The sequence below is a fragment of the Corythoichthys intestinalis genome, chromosome 7, assembly GCF_030265065.1.
Source record: "Corythoichthys intestinalis isolate RoL2023-P3 chromosome 7, ASM3026506v1, whole genome shotgun sequence".
Lineage (NCBI taxonomy): Eukaryota > Metazoa > Chordata > Actinopteri > Syngnathiformes > Syngnathidae > Corythoichthys > Corythoichthys intestinalis.
In genome coordinates, this window is record NC_080401.1 from 4,148,545 (window position 1) to 4,168,038 (window position 19,494).

Sequence of the window (19,494 nt, forward strand, 5' to 3'; positions counted from 1 at the left end):
TAATGCTAGTTAAGATTTTTTATGTCGTCACAGGCACTTTAACACACCTGAATCAAATGATCAGCTCATCAATAAGCTCTGAAGGAGCCTGATAACGATCTTGATTATTTGAGTGAGGTGTGTTGGAGGAGCGAGACATGGAAAACAAGCTGGATAGGGGCCCTCGAGGACCGACGTTAACTACCCCTGCTCTTGACACACCAATCTGCCTGCCAACTCTATTGACTAATCCGAGTAAAGATATGTGGACATCACCCTCTAGTGGTTGGCCGCCATTATTGGGGTGTTTACTTACCTCTGGAGCAGCCCATCGTCAATCAATGTAAACAGTAACGTTAGCAGCCTGCTGTTGACTGCTGCTGCGGGCGGCACACCTCAGCAATGGCGGAAGGGGTACTTACGGTAATTTTGCTCGGATTAGTCAATAAATATATTAATAAAATTTGATAGGATGTAATCATAGAAATCATTTGGAGCTTTATGTGCGCTTGTCCTCTATAATGACGTATGACGTAGGCGCATCAGATTTCAGACACGCTAGCAAAGATGGCTGAAAAACATCTTGGACAGCTTTTTTCGAAGAAAAGGCCACCAGACGAGTCAGAAGAGGAGCCTACGCCAAACGAGGTAATGAAGCCTTCAAAGCTTTGGCACATGGAGAGTAAGCACCCAGGAACAATGGTTAAGCCTTTAGAATTTTTGAAACAAAAAAGCACGAGAACGAAACAATTGAGGGCCACCACATCAACAAAAGTGAGAGCATCACACCTCGAGTCGGACTGTAATGCTAAAGCCAAAATACCTTTCACGATGGGAGAATTTATTATGCCTGTGACCAAGGATATTTGCCGCTGTTAAAAAAGGTTGATTCAGTGTCTGGTGAGTTACATTTTTCCTACACTTAACGTTCATTTTTAGCCCCTTTGTGTTATTTTATATGTACTGTATTTTTCTGCCACACATTGTTGGTCTGTGGAAAAAACATCACATCACACCCGTCCGTGGTGCAAAAATTGGTCTGACCACTGCTCTACGGCTTCTTCTTCTCTTACTAATTTCGGTAAATTTTGTCAATCTGACCGAAAGTGTGATGCATAAACATGCAAGTCCTAATCGGATCAATATTTTTAGTGTCCATGAAAACAGTGCATCCAATCATAATTTTAATCCAAAAATTGATCGGATTAAGGACATTTTGTCAATGTAAACCTAACCTGTGAAAGTGCAGCCTGATCACACTCATGGGTGAGAGGTTTCAATAACATGATCGAAAATTTGCTAACTATTCAAAAGAGAAGGTGTAGTAAGATAAAACACCCACCAGTTTCACGGACGACTGCCTCGCTCTCAGGGCTTTGGCAGTTGCCATTCGTGGCTGACACTGTGAAGTTGTACTCCTTACCACAGTGCAAATCTTCAAAATGACAAACAAGGTTTGATGTCGTATCACAAAACACAGTGTGTCCATCGGTGCTCACGGCCTTGCCCGTGTAGGACACTGCATTAGGGCTGCTGTTCCAGCTCAACATGACAGTGTTGCTGGTACAATTGACTGAGACATTCAGCTGGGCAGGGGGGCATGGTGCTGAAGGTACATTTAGAAACACATTAATACAAACCCCCAAAATGGATCAAACATACTGTAGAGAGTATTTTTGTGTGTCTTCACCTGTTTGCACCACCACATCTAAGCTCGCATTGCTAAAGCAGTTGTCGTTGCCAGCAGACACTGCAATGCTGTAAACATGACTACACTTCAGATCTTCCAGCCTGCAGTTCGTCTCATTGGAAGTACATAGCAGCTGAGGGCCATCTTCGTGTGTTGCAACCGCCACATAATACAACGCGCCATGGCTTGCTTGCCATGTCACCTCAGCATAATGGTGGCCGCACATTGTCATAGCCTCCACATTTGTTGGCACACATGGTGCTGTAGGAAGGATAAACATAATAGTTCAAGAGTTTGTGATTATGAGTGTTCACATTTAAAGTGACAGCAAGTGTAAAGTTGTCAACCAACAGGTAAAAATCTCATATATACTGTATCAAATGATAGTTTTCCAATAAGACCTCCCCAACGCGACCACACCATTTTCTTAAACATATTGTAAATGTATCTAAATACAAAAACAATTCCTAAGCATGAACCATTTGGAAAACACACCATCATTTTCTCTATAGTTTAAACATTCAAATACTCCTACCATTTGCTGTAATCACATTGCAACATATTTAAACATACTCTACATCCTAAAAGATATGTTAGACTTCATAATGATATTGATGGGACACGGACCGCGGGGCTGATCAATAGGGGGCCTGCATTGTTGGCGTGGCCTTCAAAGCTGACCGAGTGGAATTACAGACAAAGGGCTTCTTTCGTTGAAAATTCTTATGAATAAATGCTTAAATCCCTGAATTATAGATATGGACGTAAAATAGTCTCAATTCTTAATGAATGGCCTATTTTAAAACTTTTTTCATGTATAAGGCGCATAGAATAGACACTACAGTAAATGCTGAGGTTATGTTATGCATCCATTAGACAAGTACTTCTCAAATAGTAGGGCGGGCCCCCCCAGGGGGGCGCAGAGCGATGCTGGGGGTGGCGCATGTGACGTTGGGGAACATACTTTTTTGCCGTACTAGAATAAAGTGTAATTGCATATCCACTCAGTGGGTGGCAGTGCCGCTCTCATTTTCAGCGTGTGCGCAATATTTTTGAACCAAATAAGAGCACACAGATAGGAGTACTGGAGATATGAAAAGCTAAGACAAGGAAATATGACAAAGCGTATGCAGGATTTGGATTTTGGCTTTGACTTTTAGTACAGTGGGAGACGAGGAAAGACCGGTCTACTTACTATGTCTAAAAATGTTCGCAGCGGACAGCAGGAATTATTTTTTTCAGCGAAAAAGTGCCGAATGTTGCCAAAAATCCTCCCGGTTTGTCAGTGTTACATCAATAAACCAGCGAGCACTGTCATATATAAGTTGGCGTACCAAGTTGCTCAGTGCAAAATTACTCCACAACATAGGAAAGGAGCTGATACTGCCAGCAGCAAAAATAAACTATCCCTCTGTCCAATGACACTGTCGTTTTTGTTCTATTAATTTTATTTTTTCGGTCTAGTTGTTTGGCACATTTTCGTCTTGAGTCATTGTTGCTAATCAATTTCAATTTATTATTATTTACTGACTTTTTTTAATTGTATTTTTCAGTATCAAACGGTGAAAAAATCTTGAGTGTATTTTTACAGTATGGATGATTTTTTTTTTTCAACTTTATTATAAGTTGATCGATATTACTTTTTTCTTTAATATTAAAAAGAACACTGCGTTATGCAGAGGAATATTTTATATACAAATGATACTACAGTATATTTACAGTGGCAGCAGAAAGTTGGGGGGGGCGCGGAACGTTTATGTCTTCCTGGGGGGGCATAACAGAAAATAATTGAGAAGCACTGCATTAGACGGAGCTGCGCTCCGAGTTGCTGTGAAATCTGTTGCGGATCAATACTGATTCATCAATAAGGTTCACTGGATTTTAAGGCGCACTGTCAGCTTTTGAGAAAATTTAAGGCTTTTAGGTGCTCTTTATACTGCGGAAAATACAGTATTTGAATGTGTTGAATTTTGCTAGTTATTTCCAGAATTTTTATTTTCTTTTTTTTTTTAAATATTGACACAAATATACTGACAGCCGTGTGAGCTTTATGCAATATTGACAGTATTTCAGCATGTTTTCAGGAAAAAAAATGGGGGGGGGGTGGAGTGTCACATGCTCACTTACCTTTCCAGACAGGTATGACTGAGGGATGACTGACACAGTTGTCAGTGACAGACCTCACTTTGAGTGAGTAGTCTTGCCCGCACTCCAGTGAGCTGATACTTAACTCAGACCCAGTAGTGTTATGAGTCGTTTGTGTGTTGTTGTGTGAGAGCACGGCAATGTAACTGTTCGCTTCACTTGACCCGTTCCAGCCGATAGTAAGTACTTGTGACTGACAGTCTAAATGGGCTTCCACCTGGGGACCACAAGGGACTGAGAAAAGCAGGAACAAAAAACACAGTTGTGTGAATAAACAGAATGCCCACCTTACAAAATGTACTCTCTCTACTATCAATGAGTCCTCGAGTTATGAGTTCCATTCCTATGCTCACGACGTAAAACGCATTTCCGTGTAAGTTGGATTTCACCAATAAAGTTGAAATTCAAGTCCAAAATAAATAGTATAAAAATAAACTAAATAACATCAAAATGAAAAAACTGTACTTTCCATTACTCATGAAAAGTGGATGGAGAACAAGGAGGGGAGGCTGTGAGTTCTATGTAATTGTATTGTATTTGATTTTGGTGTAATATTAGGAGATTGACGAAATATTTTGAGATCATGTCAAGTCATGGTATTACGGTAGTATCTACAAGACCAACTTCATTAGGGTTTTCAATGGTTAATTTGCAAGTGAAGGCACAGAACACAACTACTGAACTGAATTGAAGGAACTATCAGGTGCATACCGTCACATACTGTACAAGCCTGTGGTGTTTTTTTATTGGTCAATATCTTGTACATCTGCCTAATCTTGCTTGTACTCATATTACTGCCGCCAGTGCTCTGTTACCGTATTGTTGCGCGGGGCTTATCGATTGCGCCGGAGGCATGAAGATGAAAATATCAAATCACAATGAGAAAACAAACAAAGAAACAAAAGGACAAGGAATGTGTAACGCAGGTGACAATTTGAAAAGTAGTGGAGTTAGAAGTAAAGATACCTGCTGTAAAATGTAGTGATGCAAAAGTAAAAAGTACGACTTGATATTAATACTCAAGTAAAGAACATATACACAAAAATGTACTTAAAGTGCCTGCAACATCATAAAAAAAATTCTTAAATTGCATTATTATGTGAATTAGAATCATATTTTGAGACGATTCGACTATATATAACAATTTGGCAAAGCGCAGATGACAAGAAATTAGTCTTTTTTGATTTGCTGTATTGCACTGCCTGTCCCTATAGCACTCTAGCGTCCCCAGCTGGAGGATGACGTCGGCAGGGTCACGATTTCATCTGATTTAGAATTCAGCCCATTGAGAGAGAATTACTCAGAACGAGGAAAATGCGACGAAGAAAGCAGCAAAATGTCATTCTTTCAATCTCTCTACTCCAATATTTTTACAGGATATTCTTTTTATCTAAGTATTTTTTTTCCCCAATTGCTAATTAAATGATATGGTCATGACAAATAACAGTCTGGTGCTAAATGGAATATGAAATATTCAAAATGCCTTTATTCAATACGACATGGCAAAATTACTCCATAATCATCAAAACTATCGACTTCTTGCATCTCTCGAATGATATTTTATGCTACCGGAGTTAGTCCAGCTTTTGTCATTTCCCTGCCCTGGCTTTGGCGAGCATAAACAAAGTAGGAGGCGTGACAGCTACCCGACATGCTAACCTGAACTGAGCCACTTTTTAAAATCTTATTCTCGGCTTTCGAAGCGAAAAATCACACAAAACCACCCCGGATCATGTCATACGGCGGCGGGGTTGTTGATTGTATTCACTGATTAGCAACTCCCCCGTGTTACAGCTCGTCGTTCCCCTGCTGCTGGCAGGAGAGCTCGTTTGCCGGGAAGGCAGCTGGAGAATGACCGCCGGACAAACCGGCCGACGTCGGAGGAGCCCGTAGCTTCCTGAGCCCAACCCGAGGATAGTGATCTATTGCCGGGCACACGAAGTGGGTAGAGGGGGCTGGAAGTCTGGACGATATGGGGAACCGCAAGATCAAAAGCCTAATCTAGTGCTTTCCCGGCGGGCACGTAGTGAGGACCGATGGGGGTGTGCGACAAGCCGCCGGTCATCGCCCGAGTGGCATTCTCGGTAAACAAGGAGCTTTGTCAGCCACAAAATGCAAGCCACCTCCGTTTTAAAACGTGTACCATGATCCCAGTATATGACGTACAGTAATACAAAACACTATGTTTACTCACTTCCTCATAAGTCCAATGGTCCCACAGTTTTCGGACTTGTTTTGGCCAATTTTGGGGTGGGGGTTTTTGAAACCCAAAAAGGCTCACACCCCCCTCCCTGGTGCAGCAACAAAACCCTGCAGCACATTTGGCTGGCTGATGTGAAAAATAAACAAAATAATCCGTAAAATCAGCCGAATCCGCAGTCCATCTGCATACTATAAAGCAATGCTGGATTGTGAGATGCTGGCCCGACTGACGTCACATTCACATTCCTCCTCGAAACAGTAAGTTATTCATTTTCATGCCGCGGGATTCAAAAATTGAATAAATAAAACCATCACTTTTGCTGTCATAGGCACTTTAAGTACAGTAATGAAGTACTTTTACTTTATTACATTCCACCACTGCCGACCCAGACTATATTTCTTCAACCAATAGTACCAAAGCATTGTGAGAATAGCCATTTAAGGTCACGCTCTAGTGTTAGACTGCTCACTTTTTTTTTTTTACAGAAACATGTATTTTGGTTTGATTATATATAATTTAAAGCTCTATTTCTGACTTTTTATGATAAATAAGTGCTAAAAAAATTTTTTTTTTTGCTTGCGCGCCAGTGCCCCGGTATTGTATATTATTTCTAGTGACACCCCTGGCACAAGGCAAGGGTGTCGTAAATTCAAAACGTTGTAGGTCGAGGACATCCTAACCCTAGTACTCCCTGTAATGCAGGGGTGGCCAACTCCGGTCCTCGAGAGCCCCTATCAGGCTTGTTTTCCATGTCTCCCTCCTTTAACGCACCTGAATCAAATGATCAGCTCATCAGCAAGCTCTGCAGGAGGCTGATAACGATCCTGCTATTTGAGTCAGGTGTGTTGGAGGAGGTAGACATGGAAAACAAGCTGGATAGAGGCTCTCGAGGACCAGATTTGAATATTCCTGCTGTGATATGAACATTGACCTGAAATATGTGCTGTCGAGTGAAAACCCACCGGATTCCATGTAAATGGGTTGAGAAGGCATGCTGGGGCAAATGCTATCATGGTGACCGACGGTGACAGTGTAGAGTTGGCCACATTTTAGGTTTGGTACCCTGCAGGTGGTTGTAGTTGAACTGCAGCTCAGAAGTGTGTCTTCTTCATCTACTACCGTGGCGGTGTACGAGTTAATTTCGGGCTGGCCATTCCATGAGATGAGAGCCTCATTGGCTTCACAATCCAAAGAGGCAGTGACATTATTTGGGGGGCAAGCCGCTGAAATTAAAACACAAATGCATATTTGTTTGTGTTGCACGGCATGTCTACATTGTAAATGGATACAGAGGGGGAAAATATTTTGTCAGCCACCGATTATAGTCAAAGTTCTCCCACTTGAACTAATGGCAGGGGTCTGTAATCCTACAATTTATCTGGATTTTTTTTTTTTTTTTTTTTAACATTCTGTCTGTCACAGTTGAAGTGTATAATTGATGACATTTGCAAACCCACTGCATCATTTTGAGTGGGAGAAGTTGCACTATTGTTTCTTAGCTAAATCTTTTAATTGCACCCCCTGTACCCTTTAGTTAAAATGAAGACTAACAGCACCTGTCTCAATGGTGATCGCCTTGCTCTGGGTGCTGTTGCACCTGAAGTTGGAGCCAACCACATATGCGCTATAAATTGTGCTGCACTTCAAGCCAGAAATCGTACAAGTAAAATCCATTGTGTTACAGCTGTGAATGTTGCCGCTGGGGTCCATCGCCATGGCAACATAAAAAAGAGTGCTGCCTGACACTGCCCAGGTGACTGTGATGGAGTCAGCACCGCATTCTTTGATTGCTGTCACATTGTGAGGCGTGCATGGAACTAGATGACAAGAGGGTGACAAAATATGTAAATCTGATTTTATTTATACGCAAAATCAAACACATTTAATTGACTAAATTCCGAATGAACATCATAAAGTATAAATATTTTTATACATATTTTTTACTTTTAATTGAGTAGATTTGAGAAGAAACGGTACACTACACTACTGTAAAGTCGTTACATTTTTCCTCATTATTCTACACATTAGATTTGACTTTATTTTTGCCAGCACAGTAGTTCTACCAGTTTCACCAATAAAATGACCAATAATCACATGGCCAATCAGATCATCATCATAACAATACAGTTACATGACTACACACAAGATTACAGGAAGTCCTATGATCACGCCGGCCTGTTCAATATCATGGCGTCTTTAGAGCGCTGTAAAATATAAACTATTTGACATAGAGTGCTGCCATCTACATGACTCAAATGCGCAAATTTCAACCGCTCTCCCAGTTTTTATTTGGCAACGATAGACCATGGAAAAACAGAGATACGATAATTTTAATTTCACTGTAGGAAATATGTTTTCACTACTAGAGGGCACTCATGATGTTTCACATCTGTAGATTTTTGCACTCGGGGTTTGATGAAATTTGTGTATTTTATGTATTTATCGTTTTTTATTTTTTTTGGTCTAATATGGTAATGTACTGTATTAAGTTATAGTATATTATCCCTATATCAGTTTATATAGATGACGTGCTGAGAAAAAAAAATATTGTTGGAAAAAAAAAAATCAGACATTGTACGGACATTACTTCAGTATTATTTTCACCGAATACTTTTTTACTGGTAATTGAGTAAATTTTTTGGATGACTACTTTTATTTTTACTTGAGTAATATTATTTTGAAGTACTTTTACTTGATTAAAATTTTTGGCTACTCTACCCACCTTTGTGTATATTGTAGTATATGATAATATCATTGTTGGGTGGCAGGTTTGCTACATAATACAAATTCTTTGCAAAGTTGCAGTACACGTTTCCGAGCAGAAACCACTACATTTTGGAGCACATTAGCATGTATGTTCCACTAAAACCAGCTGAAGTACGTGTGGTGCATGAATTCACTACTAACAGGACCTATCATAAACTTTTGGTCCTATTTCAAGGATATACCAAACAGTATCCAGGATTTTTAGACTACATTTCTTCGTGTCAAGGACAGACTGGAATAAGGGGACACCGGTGATTTCCCTAGGGGCCGATGGCCCGGTGGTCAAATGAGCATACCCTAAAATTAGGGTCTGTGTAACCCAAGCATTATGGTAACGCATTCCAATCGAGCGGTAAGGTAGTTGACTTCCATTTGCACGCGTTGTCCCCAACTCTTAAAAACACTCTCAACACTCTAAAATATATAACGCCATCATTATCATCATTTAAAATTGAAACAAAGTCGCCTGATCTTTACGTGCGCTGTCACGTCAGTACAATAAATAATAACATTAAAACGGGTCATTTTAGTCGATGGTAGGTTACAATTGTCATTTTTGTGGCATTGTAAATCTAAATATCTGAATAAGTACTGGTTAAGGTTGGTGAATATTTGTAGTTTACCTCTCTGAGTACTCCTATAATCAAAACAATGCATTTTTCTGTACCAATATTTGGACAAATGGATTAAAAGTCCTGCATTTGAACTTAAATGAGAACTGTAACCTTATTAATGTGGCAGTGTAAATCCACAACTGTGGATAGGTTTTGGACAAGGATGGTGAATATTCGAAGTGGACCTCTCTGAATACTCCCATAGTCAAAAATATGCAATTTTACTGTCCCAATTTTTAGATAATTTGAATTAAAAGTACTGAATGTGGACACTAATCTGGTTGCAGTTTACAGTTCTCATTTTTGTGGCCCTTTAAATATCTGAATAAGTACTGGCTAAGGTTGGTGAAAATTAGTAGAGGACCTCTCTGAGTACTCCCATAATCAAAACAATGAATTTTTATTGTACCGATATTTGGACTAATAGATTAAAAGTCCTGCATTTGAACTTCAATCAAGTTACAGTTCTCATTTATGTGGTACTGTAAATCCACAATTTTGAATAATTTTGGGCCAAGGTTGGTAAATATGAGTAGTGGACCTCCCTGACTACACACATACTCAAAACTATGCATTTTTACAGTACCAAAATTTGAATTAAAAGTCCTACATGTTTACATTGATCAGGTTACAGTTCACATTTTGGTGGCACTGTAAATCCACAATTCTGGATAAGTTCTGGACAAGGATGGTGAATATTAGAAGTAGACCTCTTTGAATACTCCTGTAGTCAAAACTATGTATTTTTACTGTACCAATATTTAGATAATTGGAATTAAAAGTCCTGCTCCATTGATCTGGTTACAGGTTACAGTTCTCATTTTTGTGGTACTGTAAATTTACAATTCTGAATAGGTTCTGGCCAAGGTTGGTGAATATTACTAGTGGACCTCTGTTAATCACATATTTAAAACTCAGCGTTTTTATTGTACTTAAATTTAGAAAATTCGAAAAAGTCCTACATGCATGCTTTAATCAGGTTATAGTTCTCATTTCAGTGGAACTGTAAATCCACTGTTCTGCAAACAAACAAATTGCCTGACCTGTCTCAGCAACAGGTCCCAGCCTCCTGGGACTAGCACATTCATCATCAAAAGCTGTGATAAAGATGGTCAAGTACTCTCCACATGGCACATTCTCTATGGCACAGCTGTTAGAAAGTGTGCTGCAGTTGTAATGGCTGCGTCCCTTATTGCCAAAGGCCTCCACCGTGTAACGCAGTGCACCCTCAGCGAGGTCCCACTTGCTGACCAGAAGGTTTGAGTTGCAGTCAGCTGATGTTTGTAGATTTTGGGGTATACAGGGTGCTGGTGACAAACAGATAAGGTCAACAATGGCATCCTTCTAAATATGTTGCATGCTTTTTTTTTTTTTCCGATGGTTTATTTGCGTTTCAGGATCATTATACCTGTGCGAATATCAACTGTTGAGCTTGTACGGCTCTTGCACTGCCCTGATATAGAGTAGACAGTGAAGTCATACTGTCTGCCACACATAGTATTTGTGAAATAACACGAGTTATCCACTGTTAGGCATTCTTGAACCTCTCTCTGAAAAGAAAAACACAATTAAAAGTTCTGTTGAGGAACATGTGGAAACACTTTTACAGTATTCTCATAAAATGATAATTTCTATGATAAATGTACCTTGGAGTCTACTGCTCTGGCCATGTAATGGTCGGTGTTATTTGTATGCTCCCATGAAAAGATAATAACTTCACTGGAACAGTCTCGGAACAATTCCAGATTCTTGGGAGGACAGGGGACTTAAAAGAGAGGAAATACGGTAATGAAGACATTTTTTATAATTGTATTCTAATGTATTTTTTTACATGTCAATCATGAATCACAACAACTAATAGTTTGGCGGGGGTTTTTTTCAACCCTAGGTAGTTAAGCAAAAAGAAGCATAAAAAAGTCAATAGTTCCTATAAATAGAAGAAAAAAAAACTGATGTTGGCGTTTGCACTGCATCATTGCTTTGTGTGCTGTGTATGAGGTTTCAGGTTAACACAAACAGAAGGGTATTTTAAGCCGGATGTTTAGAACACAATGTGATAAAGATAGTGAAAGTTTTAAGAGGAGACACCTAGCAACGCACACAAAAATGAACATGTGAATTCGGGAACCAGGCAAACAAGCATTCCCAAAGGAGTTACTGTTTTGATTTTTATCCCACATATCAAACACGGCATTGACTGGATGATTTAAAGTGTTTCCCTTGTGAGGATAAGTGAAGCAGATTAATGAATGAATGTCATCTTAGAAATCTCTGGTAATAATAATTCTTGAATGTTTGTACGAAATTGCAAAATGACAAAAATAAGAACAAAATGAATTAATATTGCTTTTTTGCGTTCTCCAGCATTTATAAATAATATTTTTTTGAAATTATTATTTCTAATATGTATTACATCAATAAGCAATATTATGGGAGAAAGTCTTGGTAGGTGCCGCTGGATGGAAGACTTCAACTAGCTCCCACAACAAGAGTGACATGTGATATAAGGATTACGAAGGGTGGAACAGAGAGCCTAACTTTTGTTTGCATGACCACAAGGTGAAAGCCCATAATGGACAATAGCTTAGTAAGTTGGCAAAATGAAAATCAATAATCGTTCACAGTGCGTTGCAAGTCCATGCCATTCATTGGACTGATTCATAGTGTGCTGCTGTAGATGGATCATCTTTAGTTCCACACAGTCTTAGAAATGTCAATCTACTTTGTTCTTTGTTATCTATACAAAAAGGGGTGGGTGTGCCAAGCCTACGTTTTTACTAGGCAGGGCCTTTTTTTTTTTTATAGCACAATTCAAAACAAGGCAACTCAAAGTGCTTTACAGTGGTATGAAAAAGTATCTGATCCTTTTGAAATTTCTCACAATTCTGCATAAAATCAAATGTGATCTTTGTCAAAATCACACAGGTGAAAAAACAGTGCCTGCTTTAACTAAAACCACCCAAACATTTATACAAAGTACAAATGTACTTGCTTCAAAATTAACTTTAAATGTAAATATTAAAAGCATTTTCTTCCAATGCAAACATTCATTGACTGCTCAGGTTTATTTAAAACTGTGCAGAATGGGAAAAAAAAATAAAAAAAAATGACTACACTCTAAACAGAAGCTTAACAAGCTCAAAAACTCCTAAATTTAGCGTAATGGCAGATTGCAAGCAACTATCAGGTGCATACCGCCATCAACTGTACAAGAGTGTGGTGGTTTTTATTGGTCAGTATCTTTTTTACCTGCCTAATCTTGCTTGTACTCGTGTTGCTGCCTCTAATGCTCAGTTACAGTATAGTTGCACGGGGCTTATTGATTGCACAGTAGGTATGAAAACGAAACTACCAGTTCGCAATGAGGAAAAAAAGAAAAACAATACTAACGTGTAACAGGCGACAATTTGAAAAGTAGTGGAATAAAAAGTACTGATACTTGCTCTAAAATGTGGTGAAGTTAAAGTAAAAAGTACCACTTCATATTTGTTCTCAAGTGCAGATACACAAGAATGTACTTAAGTACAGTAACACTTATACTTCGTTAAATTCCACCACTGGAAACAGGAAATAAAATGATCCATAAAAATCATATTAGATGATCAATAAAATGAAAAACTAATTTAAATCGGAAATGGACATAAAACCAAAATATGAACAAAATGCAAATAACTTTAAATTTGAAATACATACATCGTTATGATATGCTGTGCCAAACAATAACATTTTTAGCCCTGTTTTAAAGGTGCTAACAGTTTGAGTACGCTTTAGACCTTCAGGTAACTTTTTCCAAAGGTGAGGAGCGCAGTAACTAAATGCTGCCTTCCTCTACTTGGTTCTTGTTGTTGGAACATACAGCAGACCGGTTCCAGATGACCTTAGGGGTTTAGATGCTTCATAGGCGTCAAACAAATCGAGCATGTATTTTGGTTTACCCCCTTCTCCGTTGTTTTCATTTCTATTTTGCTTATGTGGTCATAAAGCAGCCCAAAGGAGCTTTCATTTTTTGTTGAGTTCGGCTGTGCTTGTGGACAAAAGCAGTAGTGTTTTTCCTGAAAGAAGGCTCCATTTTTACTAATTTTTGTTATTGCCTGACTAAGAAGGTCTTTGTGGGTAAACACCGTGTAGCACACGTCTTTAATCTCACTACGTTGCACTGCGCCGCACACATCAAACATATATATATACAGTACATACATATATATATATATATATATATATATATTTATGGAATCGGTGTGTCAGCACCGCCCCGCGTTCCGCTCCTACCTCTGACCAGGCCGGGACGCGAACCCGCGTGCCACAACGCTTCCACTTGGCAGGTAGGGACGTTAACCACTGCGCCAATCAGGGCAGGCCCAGGCCATTTGGGGGCCCTAAGCAAAATAATGCAAAGGGGCCCATATTTTTGGCCCACCATTTCGTCACAGTGTACTGTGAAACCCATACATGCAATCCAACCCATACGTCCATATTTTGTTTATTAATCAGATTTTGTTGCACACTTCAAACTTCTCACCCCAAATGATTATCAGTACTTACAGTAGATAGCGCCAAACCTTTTTCTAAAAGAGGAAAGAAAGACGTTAAGGAAGAACCTGTATTTTTTTAAGCTTGTAATCAAGTATCAAAACTCACAATTAAATAAAGCAAACTGCAGTAAACAAAATAGAATATAAATTAAACAATTCCCAAATTGGGGGGCCCCCTAGTAGTCAGGGGCCCTAAGCAGCTGCATAGTCTGCGTATAGGCTGGGCCGGCCCTGGCGCCAATAAAGCTTGAGCCAACGGCACAGCCATCAGCGTCCCTACATGAAGGAATCGGAAGGGATGTTTCCACGCTCCGCTGTAGACCTTCGTGTACCCGTACACTCACCCCCGAAACCTTTGCTGCCGATCCGGGTCACGGCACCATTGTAACCGGTGTGTCAGCGCCGCCCCGCGTTCCGCTCCCACCTCTGACCAGGCAGGGACGCGAACCCGCGTGCCACGACGCTTTCACTGGTAGGGACATGAACCACTGCGCCAATAAAGCTCGAGCCAACGGCACAGCCCATCAACATCCCTGAAGGGAGGTTTCCACGCTCTGCTACGGACCTGTTATATATATATATATATATATATATATATATATATATATATGTACAGTATAACATATTATCTTATATTCCTCGCAGACCCAGACATGACATGTCAAACAAGGATGTGCTTCCAAGGGCTAGGATGACATAGGTCATCCTTTGACTTAAGGGTTAATAAATATTAACCCTATTATTAACCCTAAAGTCAAAGTTATGTTTGAAATGTATGCTTTTACAAAAAGCTCAATTTCTCTGGGTTCTTTTTGGAATTGGAAATTTGCTCAAACTAAGCTATTTTTTAATACTGATTTCTAAAAAATGGAAAAAGATATTAACTAACTTTTTTCACCTGCTGAAAGAAGAGAGTCTAATCTTTCTTTTGGTGGGTTCCATGTTTATATAGCAGTGGAACAAAATTTTCTGTGGGCCTTGCAAAATTAGTCAAAATCCAGTAAAACGGCCGGGAGCGAAGGGGGATGCACCGGTGAAAATGGCTGGGAGTGAATGAGTTAACTCATGCTACATTGTCTACATTTTTTGTAAATTTTTGAATTTCGTATCTTTAAATCAAAGACAAAGCATTTAAAAAACAAAACCCAGAGCTGCCATTTCCAGGGGGTGTCTAAAATGTCCTGAATTTCAAAATGCCACCTGCTGACCTTTCTAAGGCAGCAATGAGATTTTACTTTTGATACTGTAACATAACATATCTACAATTATTGTAGCATAGACACCCATTATTATTCCGATTTTTTAATGCATTGTAAACCTAATGTGCAAAAATGCACTTCCCGCGATTACCATTGCTCTATTTACGCTTGTAGACGTATGCATGCCAAATTTTTGAGTTGAGAGCGTTTACAATACGCATGCATGTGAGCGTCTTTATTTCAAACGAATGTTCTGCATAGAGATTGGCTTATATTTCAAAAGTTACGTTTTTGAATCTCAACTATGATTGGTCCACCTCGTGTTTGAATTTGAATATATTATCCCGCGATTGGTCAAGCTCCGCAGCGTCATCCTAGAGAGCGTCAGGATGACGCGGCGGAAATAGTTGGGTCAGATCCATCGGGCAGCGCCGATCATACTTATGGAACTCGAAAAACAAAAAAGTCCTATGGCATCCAACCAATGAAATGGTTGGACATTACGTCCCTGCGCGAATTCCCCCCGCCTACGTTGTATGCAGTAGCAAGAATGATCAGTCCAGAGACGGCTTTTGCGTTGTATGTGGACGATGAGATAGTCGCGAAAATAGTCGCAATGACCAACCTCCAAGGGCTCCGATCGCTCAAGAACTGGTCTCCCCTCAAGCCCCAAGAGCTGCGGGCATATATCGGGCTACTGATCTTGGCTGGAATGTACCGCTCCAGGCATGAAGTGACGAGCAGCTTGTGGGGCGTCAAGACCGGTGTTCTGCCGTTTAATGTTCCCCAACGCAATTGCTCATCGGAGGTTCATGGAGATCAACCAAATGCTCTGGTTCGATGATAAGGTGCTTAGACCATAGCGGTACCATGCAAGCAAACTGTCACCGATTTCAGACTGGTGGAGCAGAATTTCCGGCTGCAGAAAATGTATAACGTGGGACGTGACGTGTGCATGGACGAGCAGCTAATTGCCTTTAGAGGACGCTGCAGCTCTGGGAATGCGTGTGGTGCTGGGACTCACTGACACGCTGGAAGGGCACACAATAACTGTGGACAACTTTTATACATCAATACCTCTTGCAGCAGAACTGAGGAAAAAAAAAAGAAACTTGCTTGTGAGCACTGTAAGGAGGAACAAGCCGGAGCTCCCTGCACAAGTGACACAAATAACAGGAAGGCAGCCCCTCTCAAGCATCTTCTGCTTCACCAAAGACATGGCTTTGGTGTCATACGTCCCCAAAAAAGGGAAAAATGTGCTGGTGCTCAGCACAGCACACAAGGAGCCTAAAGTGGAGGATGGGGGCACAAGAAAACCAGTGTTGTTAATAACGGCGTTACAATATAACGGCGTTACTAACGGCGTTATTTTTTTCAGTAATGAGTAATCTAATTAATTACTTTTCTCATTTTGGCAACGCCGTTACCGTTACTGAGGCGGGAAAGGCGTGCGTTACTATGCATTACTAAGTTGGTTAAATTAAAAAAAGTCTGAGAGAAACGGACTCACGGGGACGAGAGCAGAGCAGGAGTGGGGAAGACGCCATTGCAACCGCGATGCTAGATGCCTCCAATAATACCTGACTGCAGCCATAGCCGACAAACTACGCCCACATGACACGGTAGATATCATATTATAGAACTAGATGCAAATGACCGACACTGCTGCATTGCCAACATGTTTTAAGGACTACATGCGTTTGTAAACAGCCGCCATCTTAAAGCAGTAGACCTCTCAGGAAGGCCCTGATGTAGAGATCCTTCCTAGCGAACCTAAGTAATTTTTTTAAAATCTAAAATGCTCCTAAATCGGCAAAATCTTAACTTAAATCTATCTTTAAATGATGAAACAGTTTAAAAACTTACACATGTTTAAAGTAGACAGAAGGGAACTAATGCAATAACGGGAAAAATTTTAACAACTTTAACGATTGATTCACAACTTTAAATGACTTCCACACATAGCAAAGGTTACTAGCTAGTTATCGCAATACCCTTGTGTCTAGTTAAGTGGAGGGTAAAGAATTGGGCTTGGGCCAATTGTCCCCCAAACCCTTTAAGCTTCACATTGTGTGACCTGTTTATTTTTTATTTTTTTATTTTTTTGAGAAAAAAAAATATCACTAGTTACTTTGCCAAGTAACTAATTACTCTTACATTCAGGTAACTGAGTTACTAACGCAATTACTTTTTGGGAGAAGTAATTTGTAACTGTAATTAATTACTTTTTTAAAGTAAAATTAACAACACTGCATGGCACTAAATGCGTTAGTAGACAGCCGCCATCTTAAAGCAGTAGACTTTTTTGGACGGCTCTGTTGTAGAGAACCTTCCTAGCGAACCTAAGTAACTTTTTATATAAAATACTTCTAAATCGGCAAAATCTTGACTTGAATCTATCTTTAAATGATGAAACAGTTTTAAAACTTTCATATGTCGAAAGTAGAGAGAAGGGAACAAATGCAATAATGGGAGCAATTTTAACAACTTTCAACAGTTGATTCAGGGTAAAGGGTAAATTAGGGTAAAGAATTGGGCTCGGGCCAATTGTACCAAAAACCTTCACAAAAAACTTCACATAGTGTGGCCAATGTTTTTTTTTTTTTTTTTTTTTAATTTTTTTTTAGGGAAAAAAAAAAAGTAATTATCACCAATTACTTTGACAAGTAACTAATTACTCTTACATTCAGGTAATTGAGTTACTAACGCAATTACTTTTTGGGAGAAGTAATTTGTAACTATAATTAATTACTTTTTTTCAGTAAGATTAACAACACTGAAGAAAACCCTAAATGATATTAGATTACAATAAATGTAGAGGAGCAGTGGACCACTTGGACCAGGTAAGCACAAGTTTTATCTTGGTCACAAAGTGTTTATCAAAGCTGTCTTGTCATGATGTCATCTAATGCTTCGCCCAAGCGAAAACAATGTGACATTTGCACAGACAAACTCATTGCATCCAATGCATGTGAAAAGCGCGGTACCCCCATTTGCGCAAACACATGAGGAGCATCTGCATAAACTGCTGGGGAAAAAAAGTTCTGAAAAGTTTGTTGTTCTTGTTTTGAAGTGTTCGTTGTTCTTGTTCTGAAAAGTGTTGTTGTTCTTGTTCCGAAGTGTTGTTTGTTCTTCTTCAGTATTTGGTGGTGGATTATTGCTTTATATAAATTCTGTTATAAATTCTTCATAGTTGTTGTGACTTTCCTTTTCAAGGTTATAGTGTATGGATAGCTCTGACTCCAGTGAACATTTTGAGTGGTTGAAAGTAAAAAAAAATATTCATAAATGACATAGTTATCACACGTCAAAACATTTACAATTATTGTAAAAATTTTAGGGGTATTATACACAAAATTAGCCATCGCCAAAAATAGGCATGCATACTTTTTTTTATTGTTATAACTCATTGACCTTTTCAAGACTCTAATTGTGTGATAAGAAATTTTCCATTTCATGTTATACATATATATGTATGCAGCATAGTTTGTTTTGTTCATAGCACAGTACAGCTTTTATTGTCCATAGAGGGCAAAAAATACAAATTGAAAAAAATAAACTATATATGTATGGATAGCTCTGAGGCCACCAAATCATTTTGAGTGGTTGAATGTAAAAAAAATATTCAGAAATGACTTAGTTATCGCACCTCAAAACATTTACAATTATTGTAAAAATTGCGTGTTTAGGGGTATTATACACAAAAATGGCCATCGCCAAAAATAGGCATGCATATTTTTTTTTTTTTGTTAAAACTCATTGACCTTTTCAAGGCTCTAATTGTGTGATATGAAATTTTCCAATTCATGTTTTATATGTATATATGTATGCAGCGTAGTTTGTTTTGGTCATAGCACAGTACTGCTTTTATTGTCTATAGAGGGCAATAAATACAAATAAAAAAATAAAAACTATATATGTATTGATAGCTCTGAGGCCACTGAATCATTTTGAGTGGTTGAATGTAAAAAAAATATTCAGAAATGACTTAGTTATCGCACCGCAAAACGTTTACAATTATTGTAGAACAATGTATGTTTAGGGGTATTATGCACAAAAACGGCCATCGCCAAAAATGGGCATGGATAAAAAAAATTCTGTTGTTATAACTTTTTGACCTTTTCAAGGCTCTAATTGTGTGATATGAAATTTTCCAATTCAATTTTGTTTTATACATATATATCCAACATAGTTAGTTTTGGTCATAGCACAGTACTGCTTTTATTGTCAATAGAGGCCAAAAAAGTACAAATAAAAAATAAAAATTATATGTGAATATATAGCTCTGATGCCACTGAACATTTTGAGTGATTGAAAGTAAAAAAATATTCAGAAATAACTTAGTTATCACATTTAAAATACTTTT

The 19,494-nt window shown here is 39.0% G+C and overlaps 1 protein-coding gene across 1 annotated transcript in view; it reads right to left on the reverse strand.

Annotated features, from left to right (window-relative positions):
* The window catches only part of LOC130918998 (uncharacterized), a 103,533-nt gene that overhangs the window by 81,227 nt on the left and 2,812 nt on the right, over positions 1 to 19,494 (reverse strand). The window contains exons 3-10 of the mRNA XM_057841346.1: positions 11,044 to 11,162; positions 10,806 to 10,947; positions 10,441 to 10,704; positions 7,574 to 7,834; positions 6,980 to 7,240; positions 3,797 to 4,048; positions 1,670 to 1,930; positions 1,322 to 1,585 (exon numbers count right to left, since the gene is read on the reverse strand). Of these exons, the coding sequence (XP_057697329.1) occupies positions 1,322 to 1,585; positions 1,670 to 1,930; positions 3,797 to 4,048; positions 6,980 to 7,240; positions 7,574 to 7,834; positions 10,441 to 10,704; positions 10,806 to 10,947; positions 11,044 to 11,162 (1,824 nt within the window). The remainder of the gene's footprint in view (positions 1 to 1,321; positions 1,586 to 1,669; positions 1,931 to 3,796; positions 4,049 to 6,979; positions 7,241 to 7,573; positions 7,835 to 10,440; positions 10,705 to 10,805; positions 10,948 to 11,043; positions 11,163 to 19,494) is intronic.